This window comes from Rattus rattus, chromosome 1 (genome assembly GCF_011064425.1).
Source record: "Rattus rattus isolate New Zealand chromosome 1, Rrattus_CSIRO_v1, whole genome shotgun sequence".
NCBI lineage: Eukaryota > Metazoa > Chordata > Mammalia > Rodentia > Muridae > Rattus > Rattus rattus.
In genome coordinates, this window is record NC_046154.1 from 207,850,566 (window position 1) to 207,870,500 (window position 19,935).

Genomic DNA, 19,935 nt, shown 5'->3' on the forward strand with positions numbered 1-19,935 from the left:
ATTTTTAAATCAAATTATTTGTGATCTTTACTGTTATGTTGTTTAGACAAGATTTAATAATCTACCTGAATTCATGGTGAAACATGACAAAATATGGTTGGGAATATAGTTATAAGAAAGCTAAACTATTGGGTCAAAGGTTTCCCCTAGAAGTCTTAGCTACAGTAGAGCTCCTTAAAAGTGAGAGGGCACAGGTCTGTTATCCCAGCCACATGAGAGGCCAAGACAAGAAAATCACAAGTTTAAGACTCACCTGTGCTACAGAGTAAGGGCTAGAGATACAATTCAGGGACACAGTGTTCACATAACATGAATGTACTCTATACATAAAAGAAGTCTTTGTCAGTAAGATGACTGGGGCAAGTAACTATGTATTGCGTGTTTATCTTAAAGTTTTACTTGCATACTATTCAATCTCATAGGATACTGGAGTGAGTATAATCTTTTTTTTTTTTTTTTTCTAGTTTGTATCTTGAGAGAGGTGTACCACTCAGTTTAAGTTCAGAGGGGCATGGATAAGGCTTTATTTATAGGAACATGGGTATCCAGTAGCTACAGACTGAAGAAAATGCCCCACCACACCTCCCCCCACAAAACATTGTAATAACTCAGAGGGACAGGGCCTTGTAAGCATCTTCGCACTCCATGGTGGAATGTTGACAAGCCTCATCTTGCACAGATCTTGTGCAAATCCCGGCGGTTAATGGTCATGTCCTGTGAAGAACAACACTCTGCCGCATCTCCTGGCTCTTAGAGCCTTTCCAAGAGTCCTCTTCATGGTGTTCTGTAAGCCCCTGGAGTGACAACAGACGTCCCATGTAGGGCTGAGCATTTCAGTCATTCTTGGAATTTTGAAAAATTATGAGTCTCTAAAATAACCACTGACCATTGCAAAAAGAAACTTCTCTACCAAAGCTAACAGCAGCACTAATCTGCTGGTATAAACAAATATTTAGAAAACACTTTCAGAATTACATCATGTTTCTTTAACAAAACCATAGTAGCTTCCTTACTAAAACCTCATGGCCTTATCCTCACTATCCCCTTTTTAATGTTTACAGTACTAAATGTGAATTCCCTCCTGTGGAGCAGGCCTCAGATCCAGTCAAACTGATTGGTTATTCCCATACCAGTTGTTCCACTATTGCACCTCTGGGCACATCTTGCCCGGCACAAGAGAACAGTTTGTAGGATCCACAGCTGAGTGAGACCATTGATGACAGTTCTTCCCCTGCAGCCTATGTAGCACCTTCTAGCATTTAAAAGCAAGATAGTAGAAAGGAAGCTTTTTAGCTCACCTCCACCTTGATTTGTCTATTACATAAATTATTTTATATTTAATCACGATTATTACATGTGCTTTGGCAACTAGTTAAAAGAATATTTGTAAGTGCAAAGTATGGATTTAGAACTGCACTTTATGCGTAGTCTCACACTTAATAACCTATGATTGTAGACAGGTCCTATAATCTCCTTATAACCTCAAATTCCTTATCTGTGAAGGAGGGGTACTTACTAGAGTTTCTGAACTCATACTATTGATTAGAGCAACCACCTGCCACATATGGATATTGAATACTCAAAATATAGCTAATCTGAATTGAGATTAGGTGTACTGTATACACTATGTTTCGGACAAGATTAGCCATGATTATTCAAAGATTTGGATTACCTTCTTTTTCATACTATATCTTGCAAACAGAGTCAGCCTAACATATTTTTGAGTTTCCCACCTGCGGTTTCAACCAACTTCATATTGGAAATACATGGAATAAAAATGTTCCTGTACACAAGTACAGACTTTTTAGATCAGCATTCCCCAAACAATACAATATGAAAATTTTATATAATTCATTAAGTATTATAAATAATCTAGACACAACTAAAAGTATGGGAGGATATATGTGATATGATAGATATTACAAATACAGTAACATTTTATAGTATAAAGGATTTAACTACGTGAAAACAATTAGTATTGGCATGGAATTGAGGTGCCAATACCATACAGAGATTGAAGGACAACTGTATTCTTAAATGATATGAGTTTGAAATGTAGCAAAAACTGTTTTTGACATGACAATCTTATGTTTAAAAAAACTTTTTGCAAGTTGTTTTATTCTCTTCATAACTGATCTACATTTGGCTTTACAAAGTTTCTAATAGATAGGAAAAGCATTTTTGATGCCATCTATTCATTTTATTCATATTATAAATATCTTGTAATTAAAATTAACCTGTAGCTTAAAGATGGTATATAGTAATGGGTGAGTAGCTAATCTCAGAAAGTAGCTAAATGAGTGGCTACAGTACATGTATTAGCAGATGTTTAAGGCTGGGTGTGGTGTTATACTGTAATCCAAATGACAGTACTGAAATTCCACACTCCAGAGGAGAGGCAGGAGGCTTAGGAAATTGAGGTCATCCTCTGCTATATTTGAGGTCATCCTAGGGTAAAGGAGAGCTTATCTCAGTCAAACAACAGCACCAAAACCCTACTATATTGTTATTTCTTTTCTGGACATCCCTATCCAAATACAGAAATAATGTGGAGTTTTTGGCAAGCTTTTGAAAGGAGAATATAAAATTAGCAATAAGGACTTAGAAGACTGTTCCAGAATTTTATGTATCTTGTGTTGATATTTTTATCTTTATTGAACTGTTAAGCATATGCAATCCAAGGGGTTTTTTGTCACATTACTTTGAAACTGGCCAAATACTATCTGCTTTATACAGTTGATTCATTGATTAGCTATACATAGGGTTTTATCAGCAATATACCTTGTGTGATTAAACCACTATTTGGTATATAATTTTCCTTCTGAAAATAATGATGGATTTTAATTTTATTGCTCCTAGAGCAGCATATTACAGTATTATATTTATACTATAATGTAGGACACATTATGTATAAGAGCATAGTGTGGTTTTGGAGCCAAGCAGATCTTTTAACTTTTACTTACTAAAGTTAATGTGACACAGTAGAGCCTGTTCTACTTTTGTTTACTCATATGTAAAATAGGGTTATACCTTCTGTATTTAAATAATAAGTTAGAAAATTACTGTAATTAGCATAAAGTAACCACGCAATTATAACCTCTCATTGAAACTTAATATGCTGGGTTTTTTTTAATCAAACTGAAATATCTTAGTGGTCAGTTTCACACATTTTATTATGTATTTTACTGGCTCCTACCTTTTCAAAAATATAACAAGATAATAAGTAATATTCTATTTTACTATTTCAGTCAAAGAAAAATAAGAAGAAGTCAAAGTCAGATGCTAAAGCAGTGCAAAACAGTTCACGCCATGATGGAAAGGAAGTTGATGAAGGTATTTGAGCAAGGGAAAGGCCTATAGAAAATATTTGATTTTTTTTTTTTAAATTGAGGTGTGTGGTATAAAAGCTGCATTTGTTTCACTTAATCTTGTATGTAGCTCTTTTTAATTGCCATAAATTTTATCATAAAGATCTGTGACGTTGTTAAGAAACACTTTGGTTATCCAAATCATTTAAGCATCCAATAGTGCTTATTTATCTTTTAAATTTATGTTTGCTCAATATTGTGAGCAATTGAGGCCATTCATCTTGTCTTTGTTTCCTAAAAATATGGTTTGGAGTTTCCCATTTTTCTTAAATATACCATTCCTAAAAGGCTGTGTGCAAAATTCTTGAATAAGCCATTTATTATCCCACCCTAAACTCATGTATTAGACCATATATAACTCTCTGTCACTTCTACCCAACAGGATAAAAAGATAAGAGATGATTCTTTTCTGTCACTTTTTCTAAACCATAGTTGACACATTTTGTTAAAAACAAATAGTTTTTTGCCTAAAATAACATAAGAATGAATTCTTAGGGTAAATTAATATAATCAGCACTCTTGGTTTTTAGCTTAATATCTAAATTTATTATATCTGTCCCATCCCATTTTTTTTCCCTCAAAACTACAAGTTTTTTGTCTTCCCCTTACTGAATAACATCTTTTTTCTCGGGCTGTGTCAGGAGCCTGGGAAACTAAAATTAGTCACAGAGAGAAACGACAACAGCGTAAACGTGATAAAGTGCTGACTGATTCTGGTTCATTGGATTCAACTATCCCTGGGATAGAAAATACCATCACAGTTACCACCGAGCAACTTACAACTGCATCATTTCCTGTTGGTTCCAAGAAGAATAAAGGTATATTAGTGGAACATAAGACTGGTACATCAAGTCAAACTCCTTTAAGTCAGATGTACAAAATATGTCACAATCTTTTTGATCTGCTAACTTTATGCTGATATACCCTTCTTCATGAGAGTATTGTGAACCACATCCTGGTTTACCTCATAACAGCAGTGTTGTTAATATTGCCTAATGAATGGCTTATTAAATTAAAATTTGCCTTTCTGCCTTGAGTCACATTAGAGAATGTTGTTGCTTCTTTTCCTTGTGTGTTGCTTTGCCCCAATCCTCTTACATCTCCATTTCTACAGTGGATAAGACATTGATTAAATGGAATATTTATCACCATTCTGCATGTTGGGCACTTTCATTCCAAGATGAAACAAGCATGTTCTGGTTAGTGCAGGTTCTGTCTATCCACCCCAGTTTTTTGTTTTGTTTCAGGCAATTCTGTAGATATTAATAAAGCTAAACCAGAATTTCAAAGATGGTTGAGCCAGTGTCCTTCCTACCAAGTACTCAGATGTGTAAGCAATCCAATATTGATAGCTACTTCGTGGGAGCACTAGTTTATTTCCTTTGTCTTTTGTTAGTGGCCTCCCTGTTTTCTATCCTTAAGTTGTTAGCAGATCACCTTCTTAAGCTTATTATTTTTTATTTTATTTTTTGCCTGCTAACTTACTAAAATTGTTGCCATAGCACAGTAATGAGCTTTCCTTATTCACTCTGCTGTCATATACTATCAATGCTGTGAGCGCTTCTGTTGGTGACTTACTGATGTGGGCATGCCTTCCCTGCTTGCACCTTGTGTTTCATGGGATTTCAGTTAGTTTGGTTTGGTTTTGGTACATTGTGATAATTGTGCTTATTTTGTGCCAGAGAATTGGAATTTTTATGTTAAAACATATATTCTCACTTTATAATCCCAAATCTGGCAACGGTTTTCTTAATTGGTGTGCTTGCTTCTGGGATTATTGAAAAGGCAGCTCATGTTAAGATGAGGCAAAGTTGAATCCAATTTCAGAGCTCAATTTTTCAGTTCCTACCTAAAAGAACCTTCAGAATTCAGAAGCATTGCAGAATCATGGTCCCTACTTATATTTGGGCAATTTTCTAGGATTTGGCATTGACTAAAAATATGGTAACTAAAGACTTAGTTCCCTGTGGACATGTGAAATATGTTATAAAATCACTTTTCCAATGTCAAAACTGGCACTTGAAGGAGCATTTTATTATAGATCACAATTGTATGTTCCACCTGATTTAATGTGCATAGTGGACTATTTAGTATTAAATAAATTTTATTTCTATTTCAACCCAGGTGATTCTCATCTAAATGTTCAAGTTAGCAACTTTAAGTCTGGAAAAGGAGATTCTACACTTCAGGGTGAGAGAAATTACATGACACTTAAACTGAAGGCCCATCAAAATAGAAACTTGGATACATGTCTCTTTCCTTACATGAATGATGTTAAAGGAAAGAAGGGGGATTAAAGTTATTTTTAATTTCTAAATTAATGTGATCATAGTTCAGAGAATTTGAAAATTGGAAAAGAAAGATCATCCTCTGGGTTTGTTATATTGTAGCTCCTCCCCCTCCCATATATAAAATCATTCAATAATAATTTATGTACAGTTTTGCTTCTTGCATCATTTAAGCCAAGAGAGAAGGATCTTTGTTGGGCATGAATGTAATATGGGCATGTTTGGGATAAAAGCCTTAACTCTATCTTAAGAAAATGTAGTTCATATAAATTATAACTGCTTCCTTGATGGTATCAACTGTTATAATAAATGAATATAGTTTAAGTTTATTGGGTGCTTCACAAACAAAATTAGCCTAATTCACTCATTCCTCATCACTGCAGGCAGAGCAGTATACCAGCCTTAAAGCTAAAGTGTCACAGGAAAAGAAAAGCACCTTCTCATTTCGTGCTCGTTCTTAACACCATTGCTTGCTCTATGCCCTCATGCCCCATGTCTCAATCTTGGCTACTCATCTAGGAAGAGTGCTTGCCCTCCCTCTCTCTCCTCCCTCCCTCCCTCCCTCCCTCCCTCCCTCTCTCCCTCCTTCCCTCTCTCTGTATATGTGTGTGTATCTCTCTGTCTCTGTCTCTTACACACACACATCTGCTCTCTATCCTTGAGGTTCTGACATTCATTTGGTCTTGGCTGATGCCATAGTCAATTTAAATTTCTCATTTGGTTCTAATGTGCAGTCATTGTATGTAATATAATATACAAAAGTGTATCTAAGGAAAGAGCATGTAACTAAGGAAAAGTCTTCATTTTCATAGTGGGTAAGTATTCAGAATATATTAGATATGTGTTTTCAGTTTGTCATTTTGCCATTGAGAACATCACTAGTATGCATGTTACATTTTAAACCTTTTGTTGACTTTTAAGTTAAGGAATCCGTTAGCCAGGCATTGTGGTGCATGCTTGTAATCCCAGCATATTGAGGCAGAGGTAGGAGAACCATAAGACTAATGTAAGATACATAGTGAGACCCTGTGAAACAAACTTTAAAACCATGTCAGAATAGCATGGCTTACCTTTTTATACTCAGGCTACTTAAAGGACACTTAGAGGGAAGGAAAAAGTTCTATGTACTGATAAGCTGAGCTATCCTAGAAATACAAAAATACCACATTTTTAACAAGACATCACATATCTGTTTTTAATCTTTACCTTCTTTTCTTTAAGTTTCTTCAGGGTTGAATGAAAATATTACTGTCAATGGAGGAGGCTGGAGTGAAAAGTCTGTAAAACTCTCCTCACAATTGAGTGCAGGTGAGGAGAAGTGGAACTCTGTCCCACCTGCTTCTGCAGGCAAGAGAAAAACAGAGCAGTCTGCTTGGACTCAAGACCCTGCTGATACTAATGCCAATGGGAAAGACTGGGGAAGGAATTGGAGTGATCGCTCAATATTTTCTGGCATTGGTAAGAACTTTTAGAAAAAAATTTAATTCACTTAAAATTGGTAATCTGATACAGTTTGAATTTTTCAGGTCTCGTAAAGGAAAGCAAGCCATTAGTAGAAATGTGTGTACGTGTGTACGTGTGTACGTGTGTACGTGTGTACGTGTGTACCTGTCTCCAGACACACCTGAAGAGGGTGGTAGTTGTGAGCCACCATGTAGCTGCTAAGAATTGAACTCAGGACCTCTGGAAGAGCAGTCAGTGTGCTCTTAACTGCTGAGCCATCTCTCCAGCCTGTAATTGTATATTCTTAGTGATGTTATAAATGTAATGCATGAGTAGACATGATAGATTTTTGCAGCTTGAGTCTAAATAAAAATAGTAAATAAAAGTACTAAAAAAATTTATAGCATCCATTTTATTATAGTCTGTAAATACCTATTATAATTTTTATCTGAATTTTAATGGTAAAAATTAGTAGTTGAGCAGTTTGTTTCTACTGAAAGGCATTCTCTTTTAAGCAAAATGTACTTATACATTATAGAAAAAAATCTTTACTAAATATGGAAAATTGCAAATAAGGAGAAATATATTATCACACCATCCAGTGACAGCTCCAGTTTTTGTATTTGTTTTTCTTCTTTGTTGTGTATAATTTTTGGTTTTTACATTAAACTAAATTGAATATGCATTTTTATGTTTTTCCCCATCCCCAAATTGATAAGCATGTCTTATAAGCATGTTTGCCTAATGGCATTGTATGCTGTGTTATTTAAATATAATTTACTTACCTATTTCTGTATCTGACTTTTTAAAAACTTTTAGGTAATGTTATGTTTAGTGTATTTTTTAGGATAGATTCTTGGGAATAGCTTGGGTTAAAGTGAACATGAATGTATTTATTGTATTGTCATTTACTCTCATACTTCATCTTCAATGTTCTTTTCTTTTTGTTTTTTTAAGATTTATTTATTGTATATAAGTACACTGTAGCTGTCTTCAGACACACCAGAAGAGGGCATCAGATCAGATTATAGATAATTGTGAGTCACCATGTGGTTGCTGGGATTTGAACTCAGGACCTCTGGAAGAGCAGTCAGTGCTCTTAACCACTGAGCCATCTCTCCAGCCCTGTCTATCATATTCTTACTGAGGTTGAACCTTTTTTTTTTTTTTCTTCTATTTTGATAAGCATAAATGCATAAATAATTTTGCCTGACTTTTAAACTTTTAAACTTTTAAATCATTGATGCAGTTAGGTTTTTTCCATGAATTAATTGATCATTTCTACATCTTTCACCAATTTTTTTATTCAGTGTTCTTTGCCATTTGTCTAATGGCCTTATGCTTCTTTTTGGGCTTCTTAAAATTGAATTATAATTTCTCATAGTAAATAAACAAAATTTTTCTTTTATTTTGGGGAGTTTTGTTTTTATTTCATCAGAGTCACTATATAGCCCTAGAAAACTGTTTACAAGGCTGGCTTGGACTTCTTGGACAATCCAGTCTGCCTTCTAAATCAAAACCAGTTGGGAGCTACCGTGCCACACTTGAAATGCAGGTTTTTCTGTTGTACTTACGGCAGGTAATTCTCAAAACTTAGTTTACTAGGAAGTTTTTAGTTTGTAAGTAAAAACAAAAGAAAAACCCTACAATGTCTTCCTTAGCTATTATCTTTCATCCTTTTTAAAAGACTAATCTCTCAACAAGCAAACTGTGATTCATTCACTAATTCTGTTTCAAGTTACTCTTGAATGTCCAAAAACTATCTAGAAATACAAATATCTGTCTACAAAGATAATCTCTAAAATTCCTATCATCATTTTCAACAGAAAGAGCAAAATTGTCATAGTAAAAGTATCCTTAGTAAAAGAAATTATGGAATAATGTTAGGAACATTGACCTTTAATATATTTCTAGTTTACTTGTTGTAAAAGCTATGTAGTTTCACTATTAAAATGTGGATTTAGGTAGTATTTGGTTAATATCATTACAGATAAAATTAAGCAGCCAATTAGATAGGTGGGCTTTCATAACTAGATCTAAAATTTTGTTGAAATTGAAAGAGAACTATGTTAGGTTAGTGAAGGGTCACTGCGGAGGTGTGTGTGCTCGTTAGAGTACAGTCGTGTCGAATAACAAGCCACCTGAAAAAATGCTTGCTAGGTAGTTTGTCGTTGTGTAGGCATCATGGCATGTACTTGCACACTAAGAACCCAAGATGTCAGTAGGTAAGAAAGTCTCATAGGGCTACATGTATATGTAGCCTACTATTGACCAAAGTGTCAGTCTGTTTTCAGAGAAATACATTGAAAATATTTTAAAGATACATGGTTTAGTAGAATGAAAATAGACTAGTTCAGACAGACCTATTAGGAGTTTATGGACATTTAGTTATATAGCCTGAATGAACTTCATATTAAGTAATTGTGAGAATTGATTGTAGTGAATATCAGGCGCCAAGCGTAAAGGACTTGCTTAAATTATGATAGAAATGATTGTATAGTGGAACGAATAGGCTTGGAAACCATTATACCCAAGCAGTTTTCTAAGTACTAGCAAATGATTTGCTAGCTCTAAAATGGCCTAGCAGAGTTGCTGTAAGGATTAGAACTCAATGTATAAAAGAACCATCCACATGGTAGACACTCAGTAAATAATAGCTATTGCTATATTTTTGGTTCTCATTTTTTAAATATAATCTTTAAATATTGCTATCATAGTTTGAATTCTGTACATCTTTCAAGTTCTTTGCAAATTGAAGGTTGCAAGTGACGTTCTTTATTTTGCCAGCTGCTTGGTCTAGTGTGGCTAGGGGAGTGAGTGCCTCTCAACAGAACTCTGCTTCTTTTGCATCTCTCACACTTAACTCTGCTGTCTCTGGTATGTGAAAACAGTCTTTCGTTGAGTTAACCAAAACATTTTTGTTGTAGCACTTGTTACTTAGAAAATTGAATAGCCGGGTTGGGGATTTAGCTCAGTGGTAGAGCGCTTGCCTAGCACGCGCAAGGCCCTGGGTTCGGTCCTCAGCTCCAAAAAAAAAAAGAAAATTGAATAGCATCATATATTGCTATCAATATATGTAATACCAAAGGTCTTTAAGTTGTAAGGGACATCTAAGTCCCTATGTGCCAGTGGCTTAGATTCTGTAGTGTACCACTGGCAGTTTAGGTTAGGACAGTAGTTCTTAACCTTCCTAATGCTACAACCCTTAAATACAGTTCATATTGTGATGACCCCCAACCATAAGATTATCTTCACTGCTACTTCATATGACTGTGTGTAATTTTGCTACTGTTATGAATCATAATGTAAATATCTGTGTTTTCTGGTGGTCTTAGGTGATCTTTGTGAAAAGGGTCGTGACCTACAGATTGAGAACTGCTGGGTTAGGACATGTTCTTGTTACTAGTATACTTTGCCAAACTTCTGGTTGAATTTAGCATATTTCTATTCACTTTTACTTGTTATGAATTTATAGATAAGCCTCTCTTACATACATATACACAATAACTCTTTTAAGTACCTCTTGATCTAGAGTATACATTGTAAACTGTCAATCCAATATCACTTAAATGCATAGGTCTTTCATTACTCAACAGAAGCTACATATATTTATCAAATGATGCATAAGTAGGGAGGCACTTTGATTTATACTACTTGATTCACAAAGCTTCCTTCATTTACTAATGTTATTTCATGAAGTCTGGAACAGTAGCCTAGAATAGATGCTAGCAGACTTTCTGTAAAAGCAAATAATAAATAGTTTAGGTTTTGTGGACCACATTGTCGCTGCCACAACAGTCAATTTAGTTCTGCCATGATAACAAAGAAATCGAAGATCAAAGACATTGACTTCAAAGATACTGACTTCAAAACACTATTCATTTGAACTTTTCTTCAACCATTTAAAAATATGAAATTCTTCTTGGTTAATGGACCAGTTATGGTAGAGTTGACCTGTAAGATGCAGTTTGCTCCACTGGTCTTGTTGACCACACTCCGTTTCCAGAAGGGCAAGGGAGCTGCTTCCCTACATTTGAGGACTGTACAACACAGGCTTCAGAGGTGCAGTAGGAGCCACTGAACGATGAAGCTATGGTTAAACAACCTGAGTGGCTAATACGCTAATTCTCACATTCGTAGGGTGATCTGCTAAAGTTTACATTAAAATAGATAACATTTTGAGTATATAATTAGATAGTAATCATTAGTGAAATGCTATCAATCTCATCTTCATAACTAAGTGGAAATGTAAAAATTTGCCAAGACTGTGAGGGAATGAAGTGATTGTTAGTTTTATTTATACTGACCACCTAGTTTTTCGTGTCAGTGGCTCTGAATCTAAGTGACTATCGGAGTCACCTAAGGACTCTTAACACATGAAATTTGGATTCAGAAGGTCTAGTGTGTATAATGTGTGTGTCTCTGTGCACATGATAGAATGCTTTAATTTGCATTATAGCCATAGAGCAATGTGTTTTGACCTTACTTTCATGGACTTTTATGCCCCAAAACTATTTTTAGATATTTGCATAAAAAGTTCTAGACATTGGGCCGCCACTGCTTTCATCAGGTTCCTAGGAAGCTTGTAACCCCACATTTATCCCTCCTTTTCAAACAAGTAAACTTAGAAAATGCTCTTTTTTTTTTTTTTTTAATTTATGCATCTAAATGTTAACCCTCTAAACTTCCAGCAACTCTTATTTCTCTGACTTTTCTCTGCCTCACCTCTCTGGTTAATTTTCTTTCTTTAACTTTCTGTGGCCTAAAAGTTCAGCTAACTCAAACGTTTATTTTCTAACGTTTTTCTAAGTTGTAAGGATATATGCATACCCTGGAGATCTAGCATTAAGATTTGTTGTTTGTTTATCTTTAAGGGAAAAAAATGGAACTTTTTCAACATTTTGAAATTTGCAGATAACAAGTCAGATTCTAATTGAATGGAATGGTGGTGGTGTTGAATTAGATCTAGCTATTATCATACTCAATTTAAAATTGCCCTCTATTTTACTTTTTCTTTTGTTATGTCTAAATTTTCCTTTTAGGAAAAATAAAAAATAGAGTCCATGTGAAAAGTTAGAACTTTTGTTATGAAGCAGCCTTAGGAAGTTCCATTTTTAATTTTATTGCATTCGTTTTTCATTTAAGGATCTACTGCTGAGCCAGTTTCTCAGTCTACCACTTCTGATTATCAGTGGGATGGTAGCCGTAATCAGCCCCATATCGATGATGAATGGTCTGGGTTAAGTATGTCCTTTTAAATCTTTTCAGTTACTTCTCTCAGAATTTTCTTTTTAGTATCCTGAATTTATGCTTTATGTCTTAATTTTAATCCTAATTTCTCCCCTTTAAAGGTCATAGTAATATAATTTAACACCAACTGTGTACTACTTGGAACTTGATCCTGAATACTTAATGAAATTAAAACCAACTTTCCGTAATGACTGAGGCAGTGTTAGTTTTATCCTAGTTTTGTAGGACTAACTTTTTTAGTTATTTTTTTTCTGTTAAAATAGTTTTATTTCTCTGGTTTTAGTATAAAAGAAGAAATAAATTCTCTAGTAGTGGCTTTGAGTTAATCATGATGTATGCACATTTTTGTGCTAGTTGACAACCACTTTCATAGCCCAATTTCCAATAAAAATATGTTTGAAAGAAAGAATTTTAGAAAGAGTGTAAGGGAGAGTGTGTGTGTAACCTGGGCATTGTGGCACCCCATTATGCCAGGAAGCAGAGGCAAGGCTGATCTCTGAATTCAAAGCCAGTCTGGTTTGTGTAGAAGTTCCAATCTGACAGGGCTACGTATAAGACCCTGGTTCAAAATAAAAGTAAGAAAAGAAAAAAGAAAATTGTCTCCATATTGAAAAAGCATACTATCTTTGTTTAAAATTACAAACTTACAAGGTTCCTCTACCCCCTAAAACTCTCCAAATTTCAGAATTTATTCTTTCCTCTGAATTTTTATGTCACATTCTTTCCTACCTTGTATATCTTCCATCATTTTAGTCCCTATTTTAGAAAAGAAAGTATAGATTTAATGTTTTTGTATAAAACCTTTTAAATAATTTTATAAAATTATCTTCTGGATGTTACTTTTTTCTCTTTGACTTTATTTTAATAGGTTTGGTTTGGTTTTGAGTCAAAACCTCCTGAAAGAAAGACTTGATAACTCTCATATATGTATATAGTACTTGGGGACAGAGGGTCTAGCTAAATAACTCTTGCTAGTCTAGAACTCAGTAATCCATCTCCTTACTGTGCTTCCTAAGTTCTGGGATTAAAGGCAAACACCACAGTCCCCAGCTAGTGCTTGCAGTTCTTTGTAGAGTGTTTAATGTAATGTATGATAAAGTTAATGATTTAGTAGTAGTGATGATGATGAAAGTGTATCTGGCCAGGACTGGCCCCAGTCTTCTCACTCAGTACTTCACACTGTTTTTCCTCACACTTTTCAGATAAAGAAATTGAAACAAAAAAGTTGTAACTTTCTACAGGCTAGTTAAATGGAAAAAGATGAAATTCAAACCTTGCTGGTCTTGTACCACTTGTTTTCATTAACTACTGCTTGTTACAGTACAGTGAAAATAGTAATCATGGGGCTGGAGAGATGGCTCAGCCAGTTGTCAAGGGCAGCTTACAACTGTCTGTAACTCCAGTTCTAGGGGATCTGACATCCTCACATGTAAGCAAAATGCCAGTACACATAAAAATAAATAAAAGGAAAAATAAGATAAAAGTAGGTATATTTATTTTATAATCATAGTAATTATTATATTACTAGTATAATCATGAAAGCAAGCTTGTAACACAGTAAATCAAGCAGAGTCCTTAAAGATTGAGATGGGGTGAGAAAGGCGATTAGAGAGGCCCATGTCCAAAGATGAAAAAGATGTGATCAAGACTGTCTTACTCTGTTTATGTGTCGGGAGAAGGGGTGCACACCTTTAATCTCAGCACTTTGGCAGCAGAGGCAGGAAGATCTCTGAGTTCAAGGCTAGGCTGGTCTACCAAGCGAGTTCCAGGACAGCCAGGACTGACTACACAGAGAAACCCTATCTTGAAAAACAGAAAAAGGCATTTATTTTGCTATGTTGTGTTGATGTCTCAATTTGTGGCCCAGTTGGCATCAAATTCTCAGTCCTTGAGGTCTGGGATGGATTACAGGTTTGTACCACAATTCCCAACTAAGGGTACTTGCTTGGAAAGTTTAGTTCTAGTCCTGGGTTTAAAATAGAGCATCTGTATTGAACTGTAAAGTAGAACAAATAATTTCTGTGTACTCTGAATACTTTTGAGAAAAATTAGATTATAATGTGTTGGGGTATATGAGGATGCAAAAGCATGGATTTTAAAATCAAAATAATCTATGCTGCTCTAGGGAAAAATAACTCTGTCTCTACACTACAGAGCTAGGGAGTGATTACAGGAGAGCCCCAATAAGAAATGGATCTGGGCTGCTGGGAGTTAAAGAGTTAACACTGAACTAGCAGCCACAAGTTTCCTTCGGAAAATTTTTACCTTACCTGTATGAAGGACTTTTAAATATGAAAAACAATCATTGGCTGCTAAAGAAATAGTTTGAGAAAGAAAAATTACATATAAAAGTGTGTTGGACTAGAAAGATGGCTCAGCAGTTAAGAGCACTGGCTGCTCTTCCAGAGGTTCTGAGTTCAAATCCCAGCAACCACATGGTGGATCACAACCATCTGTAATGGGATCTGATGCCCTCTTCTGGTGTGTCTGAAGACAGCTACAGTGTACTTATATATGATAAATAAATCTTTTTTTAAAAAAGTGTGTTGGTAAGATTCTAGATGCTTAAAGCCAGGTGTGGTCTGGCAAGGTAGCTTAGTGGGTAAGAGCACTTGCCTTCAAGCCTTGCAACCTGAGTTTGAAGCCCCAAACCCACATGATAGCAAAGAACCAATTCCCACAAGTTGTCCTCTCATTTCCACATACATAAACAATCTTATTGGGAGGGGTGGTCCTGGTGGGTCTAACAAGGTTGCTCAGGGTCTAAAAGCACTTTCTGCTCATAAAGGAGACTTGGGTTCAGTCCCAGCACACACATAATGGCTCATAACTCTCTGAAACTCTAGCTCCATAGGATCTCATACCCTCTTCTGGCTTCCATGGGCATGGCACACATGCATAAACAAAGTAAAAATGTTGGGTATTGGTAGCACACACCCTTAAACCCAACACTCGGGCAGGGGTAGGTGGATCTCTAACATCCAGGCCAGCCTGATCAATAGTATGTGTTCCAGGACAGCCAGGTCTACTCAAAAAAAAAAAAAAAAAATGTATTTAGAAAGCTACGTGTAGAGGTAAATGAGTGAAATCCTAGTATTAGGGAGGTAATAGCACTTGGAAGGAAGAAGCAGAAGAATCAGGCATTCAAAATCTTTTCTTGATTATAATCAGTATTAAATTCAAGGCCAACCTGAACAAGATACTATTGTAAGAAATTTTTTATACTGAATACATATCAAGAATAACATCTTTTAAGTTTTCTGTGCCATATTGGCAGTCTTCTACATCCATAATTTCTTTTTAGCTTATTTCCTCTGAATTTTATTTTGGTGTATGTATATCATCTTTAATGTGTCTTTTTTTTAACTCAATGAATTATTGTACTCATTAATTATTACTCTTAAATTTATAGAGTGAATTATAAAGTATATTATGGTTGGTTTTAGTATCATCTTGCCACAAGTTAGAATCAACAGTCCCATTACTGCGACCTCTAATTGTAGGGCAACACTTAGTCCATAGGATAGAATGCTTCAATAGTCCCAAATCTGGTGCTGGAAGCTTGGAATGTTCCTAGGGAGCCACTGGTCTCTAGTCTGTGACGAAAGCTTTGAAACATGGGGTCTGCTGTGAGCAAATGCAATAACAGCAGCTGGACAAATTAACTTGGTGACAAGAGGGACGGTCAAGTGAGCAAAAGGCTATTTAATGAAGTATTGATACTGTTTTTAAACACTGAAGAATGTCTTTCAAACATAGCTGTGTTTTACTAAATTATAAAACTTACTGCTTACAGGAGTTCTGGTAAAAATAGTTGTCCCCCAGATTGAGCAATGCTGTACTTGAACCTAAAACATTCCACAAGATTAAATGAAGAGATGAATTTCTTACCCATATATAGTGTATTTATATATATATAGTAGCTCTTTTAAAAGGCATTGGCAGACTTGTAAAAATATTGCGGTAGGGAAATTACCCCATTTAATAAATGGATAAAAGTACACCATGAAGCCAGGCAGTTGTGGAGCATGCCTTTCATTTCAGAGGCAGTGGTAGTTTGAGTTAAAGCTAGCCTGGTCTACAGAGAAAGTTCCAGGACAGCCAGGGCTGTTAGGCACTTGAGGATGGGGAGTGCGATAGGCTATACAGTATGACTTGTTTTCAGGAAAACTATTCAAGAAGTTTATTAGTAATGGGGATATAGCTCATGGAGTTCCTGCCTGGCATGCACAATACCCTATGTTCAATTACTGTCACTACCAAAACAGGCAAAAACTACATCGTTTATTAGCACAGTAAAACCTATGAATCTTGAGCATTATTCATTGGAAAATCTCTGGGTAATATTTGGATTTGGGTTATTAAACTGTTAAGTAGCTTTTGTTTGATCCCAGTTATTTGAAAAAATTAATCTCTACTCAGTAAACAAAAAAATGGCATAGGATTTTATATAGTCACCACAGATTTATGCTTCTGTTAATGTTTTTACAGACAGTGAACCAGAGTGCAGTTGTTTTCCAGACTTGAAAGCCATCTATACCTTTTGAAAAGTAATTCACTAAGTATTAAACTAGATTTTTATTTCTTCCCACACACACTATAGTATTCATTGAGGAATGGGTCATATGTTAATAGTATGCTGCACATTTAATTGTCTAAACTCTACTTGATAGTTTCTTTTCTGGCAGTCTTAGAGACAAGACTAATGGATAAAGTTTTCAAACTTTTTCATCAGTGAGATTTAAATCTCACAGTGAAGCTCAGACAGTTGAAGTCCCCTAACAATATTGGTAACAAATGTTTGGTATAAGGTAAGCAGCTCGAAAACATCTACTGGATCCATTTGTGCGTATAAAAATAACTCATACATTTCTATATTTAAGATATATCAAAAATATCTGGTGGGATGTAGCTGTAATGGGCAAGGCCCTAGATTGAATCCTTATCATTTAAAACGAAGAACAAATGTATCTCGCCAAGATTTTTCAGAAATCCATCAGTTTTAATTATAAATGCCTAGCCAATGTACTGAGCATTGATTACCAATAGATCAAATTGCTCTGTGTTCTGACATAACCCAAGAATATGTCATTTTTCCAGTAAGCAAGGCAGGAGTGGAAACACCATTGATAGTAAAAACAGCAGCCACAATTTGTTGAACGCTGACTCTATTACTATGAGCTGCTGCTTTAAGTGTATCTCATATGATCTTGTTAGCATGCCGTGAAGTTGATCTAGAGCCCCTTAAGATTAAGAAACTTAGCCAGAGGGCTATAGAGGTGGCTCAGCAGTTAAGAGCACAGGCTGCTCTTCTAGGGGACCCCAGTTCAAGTCCCAGCACTTATATGGCAGCTTACATCTATCTGTAACTCCAGTTCTAGCAGATCTAGCATCTTCACATAGACACACATGCAAGCAAAACACCAAGCACCAAAAAATAAATCAGGGTTAGGGAGTGGAAACTAAACCATGCTTGGTAGTGCACTTGGAGGCAGAGTTCTAGGACAGCTAGAGCTTCACAGAAACCCTGTCTTGAAAAGAAAAAAGGAAGAAAAATTAAGCAGTGTTGTGATAAAGGGTTATTTTGACAATGAGGCCCATGTTCTTAACCTCTATATTAATACTCCAAAGTACTGACTGAATATTCATCTGTTCATGATACTTGGTAATAAATTTTGAGATGGAAGAAAAGACTCTTTTGTTGCATACTTCACACTTGTAATCGCTTGTTGCACTTTTTTTTTTTTTACTATAAACTCTGCTTATTTTTGGACTTCCCATCCTTCTGTTTTCACAGTCCCCTGTGGTAAAATGTGTGATTCTTTGATTATGCTTACATATCTCCACCGAGTGGACTGTTAGCTGCATATAAGAGTGGCTCCTGCACACATAACTCTTGGGCCAACTTAACTCTGGTTCTACTACATAGTTAGAGCTTACTGAGGAACTTCTTCATGAGGAGATGAATTTTCAGTCCTGAGAGAATATACTTACTATTTATGTATTTCTCACATAAGTTTGGGAAAATACTGTGTGGAAGATTTTGTCTATTTTGTGTTTGTTTGTTTGTTTGTTTGTTTGTTTTTTTCCTATGAGCATTCTCTCAGATCATTCTTTGGTTTTTCTCAAATGTATATTAAAGCTTTTGTGAAGATCTAGGAGTATCTCTCCTATAAACAAAAAGTTTACCTGGGAAAATTAAAATAGCAAAAAGTAATAGTAAGATAGGCGTCCTTGTTAATAAAATGTCTGTCTGAATCATGTGTAGCATTACCCTAGGAATAGATCAGTGGAACAGCTTAGAAATTCCAGAAGCAATAGAGTGCATATGAAAAAAAACTTAGTTTTGGTATTAGTAGCATTAGGGAATGATGGGAAATTGTTAGACTTCTTTCAGTTAAACAATGCTAGGAGAACTTATTGACCACTTGTAAGTAAAGTATAACGTCTGTCATCTTAAACAAAACTTGACTGTAAGAATGTGTGTGGGAACAAATGGTTTGCAGGGGGAGAGGGAAGAGTTACCTCTGAAACTACTTAGCCAAAGAGAAGCAGAGGCTTGTGCTCCCCTCTAACATTGACTAATGACAATTTTCTAAGTAAAATGGCAGTGCCTCAAGAGTAAAAGACAGGAATTCAGAATGCTAGGATAAACATAGGTTTGAGACTAGGCTGATGAAGCCCTGCAGGTGATTCGGGTGCTTTTAAAGTCACCAGATAAGAGGCACTTGAGTCATCTGAAAATGTTAGGCTGCAGGTATTAGAAGAGGAAAGAAAGAGCTTACAGAGTCTGTTGTGATTTGGTAAAACTAAAGAGCCTCATCTTGAAAAGCTTACAAGGATAGGATAAGTGTATTATGAGGATATATAATTTTGGTACTGTTATTAAATAAAGTTTAATTCTGTACCCTAAAAAATAAATTGGTTATAAAAATATGGCTAGGTTAAAAATAGATAAGTAAAATGATTTAGAAAACTGACAAAGGAGAATCACATTAATAACTAATAAATATGTCTTGTGTGTGTCTAAAAATTCCGCTAAATCTTGTGCTTAGCAACATGTGGACAAAAGCTACTATGTTTCCACTTTATCCTAGCTCCTAAAATATGCTCAGGGGAAAGAATAATTTAAAATACAGCTTAATTCCATATAAAGAATTTTTAGTGTTTGGATTTTGGCTTCTGGCAGGATGACAGATCACTAATTCAAATCGTTATCCCTTAGATGGTTTGTCTTCTGCTGATCCTAGCTCAGACTGGAATGCACCAGCAGAAGAGTGGGGGAACTGGGTAGATGAAGATAGAGCTTCACTTCTGAAGTCCCAGGAGCCAATTTCTAATGATCAAAAGGTATGTGCAAGGAATTAAAAGGTAATTACTTGTTTAAAACACTAAGGACAATTCTAGGGCACAGAGGCAGGGACAAATGAGTCTCAGGAGGAGGTGGCGTGGAACAGCATAAGAAACAGAGTGCTTAGGCCTAAAGATCGGCACTGTAATTTAGAGCATTTTCATTACAGATTTTGGAATCAGGGTTGAGGGTGTAGCTCTATGGAAGAGCATGTGCATAAAGTTCGTAGTTAAGA

At 35.5% G+C, this 19,935-nt stretch overlaps 1 protein-coding gene across 7 annotated transcripts in view; it reads left to right on the forward strand.

Moving 5' to 3' along the window:
* Mtdh (metadherin) overlaps nucleotides 1-19,935 on the forward strand; it is a 58,288-nt gene that overhangs the window by 25,703 nt on the left and 12,650 nt on the right. Inside the window, exons 3-9 of one of the 7 annotated variants that reach the window (XM_032914266.1) lie at nucleotides 3,249-3,333; nucleotides 4,010-4,186; nucleotides 5,493-5,558; nucleotides 6,878-7,114; nucleotides 9,887-9,976; nucleotides 12,245-12,343; nucleotides 19,575-19,699. In XM_032914266.1, coding sequence (XP_032770157.1) covers nucleotides 3,249-3,333; nucleotides 4,010-4,186; nucleotides 5,493-5,558; nucleotides 6,878-7,114; nucleotides 9,887-9,976; nucleotides 12,245-12,343; nucleotides 19,575-19,699 — 879 coding nt within the window. The remainder of the gene's footprint in view (nucleotides 1-3,248; nucleotides 3,334-4,009; nucleotides 4,187-5,492; nucleotides 5,559-6,877; nucleotides 7,115-9,886; nucleotides 9,977-12,244; nucleotides 12,344-19,574; nucleotides 19,700-19,935) is intronic. The other 6 variants (XM_032914278.1, XM_032914272.1, XM_032914293.1 and 3 more) reach the window with 6 other exon arrangements.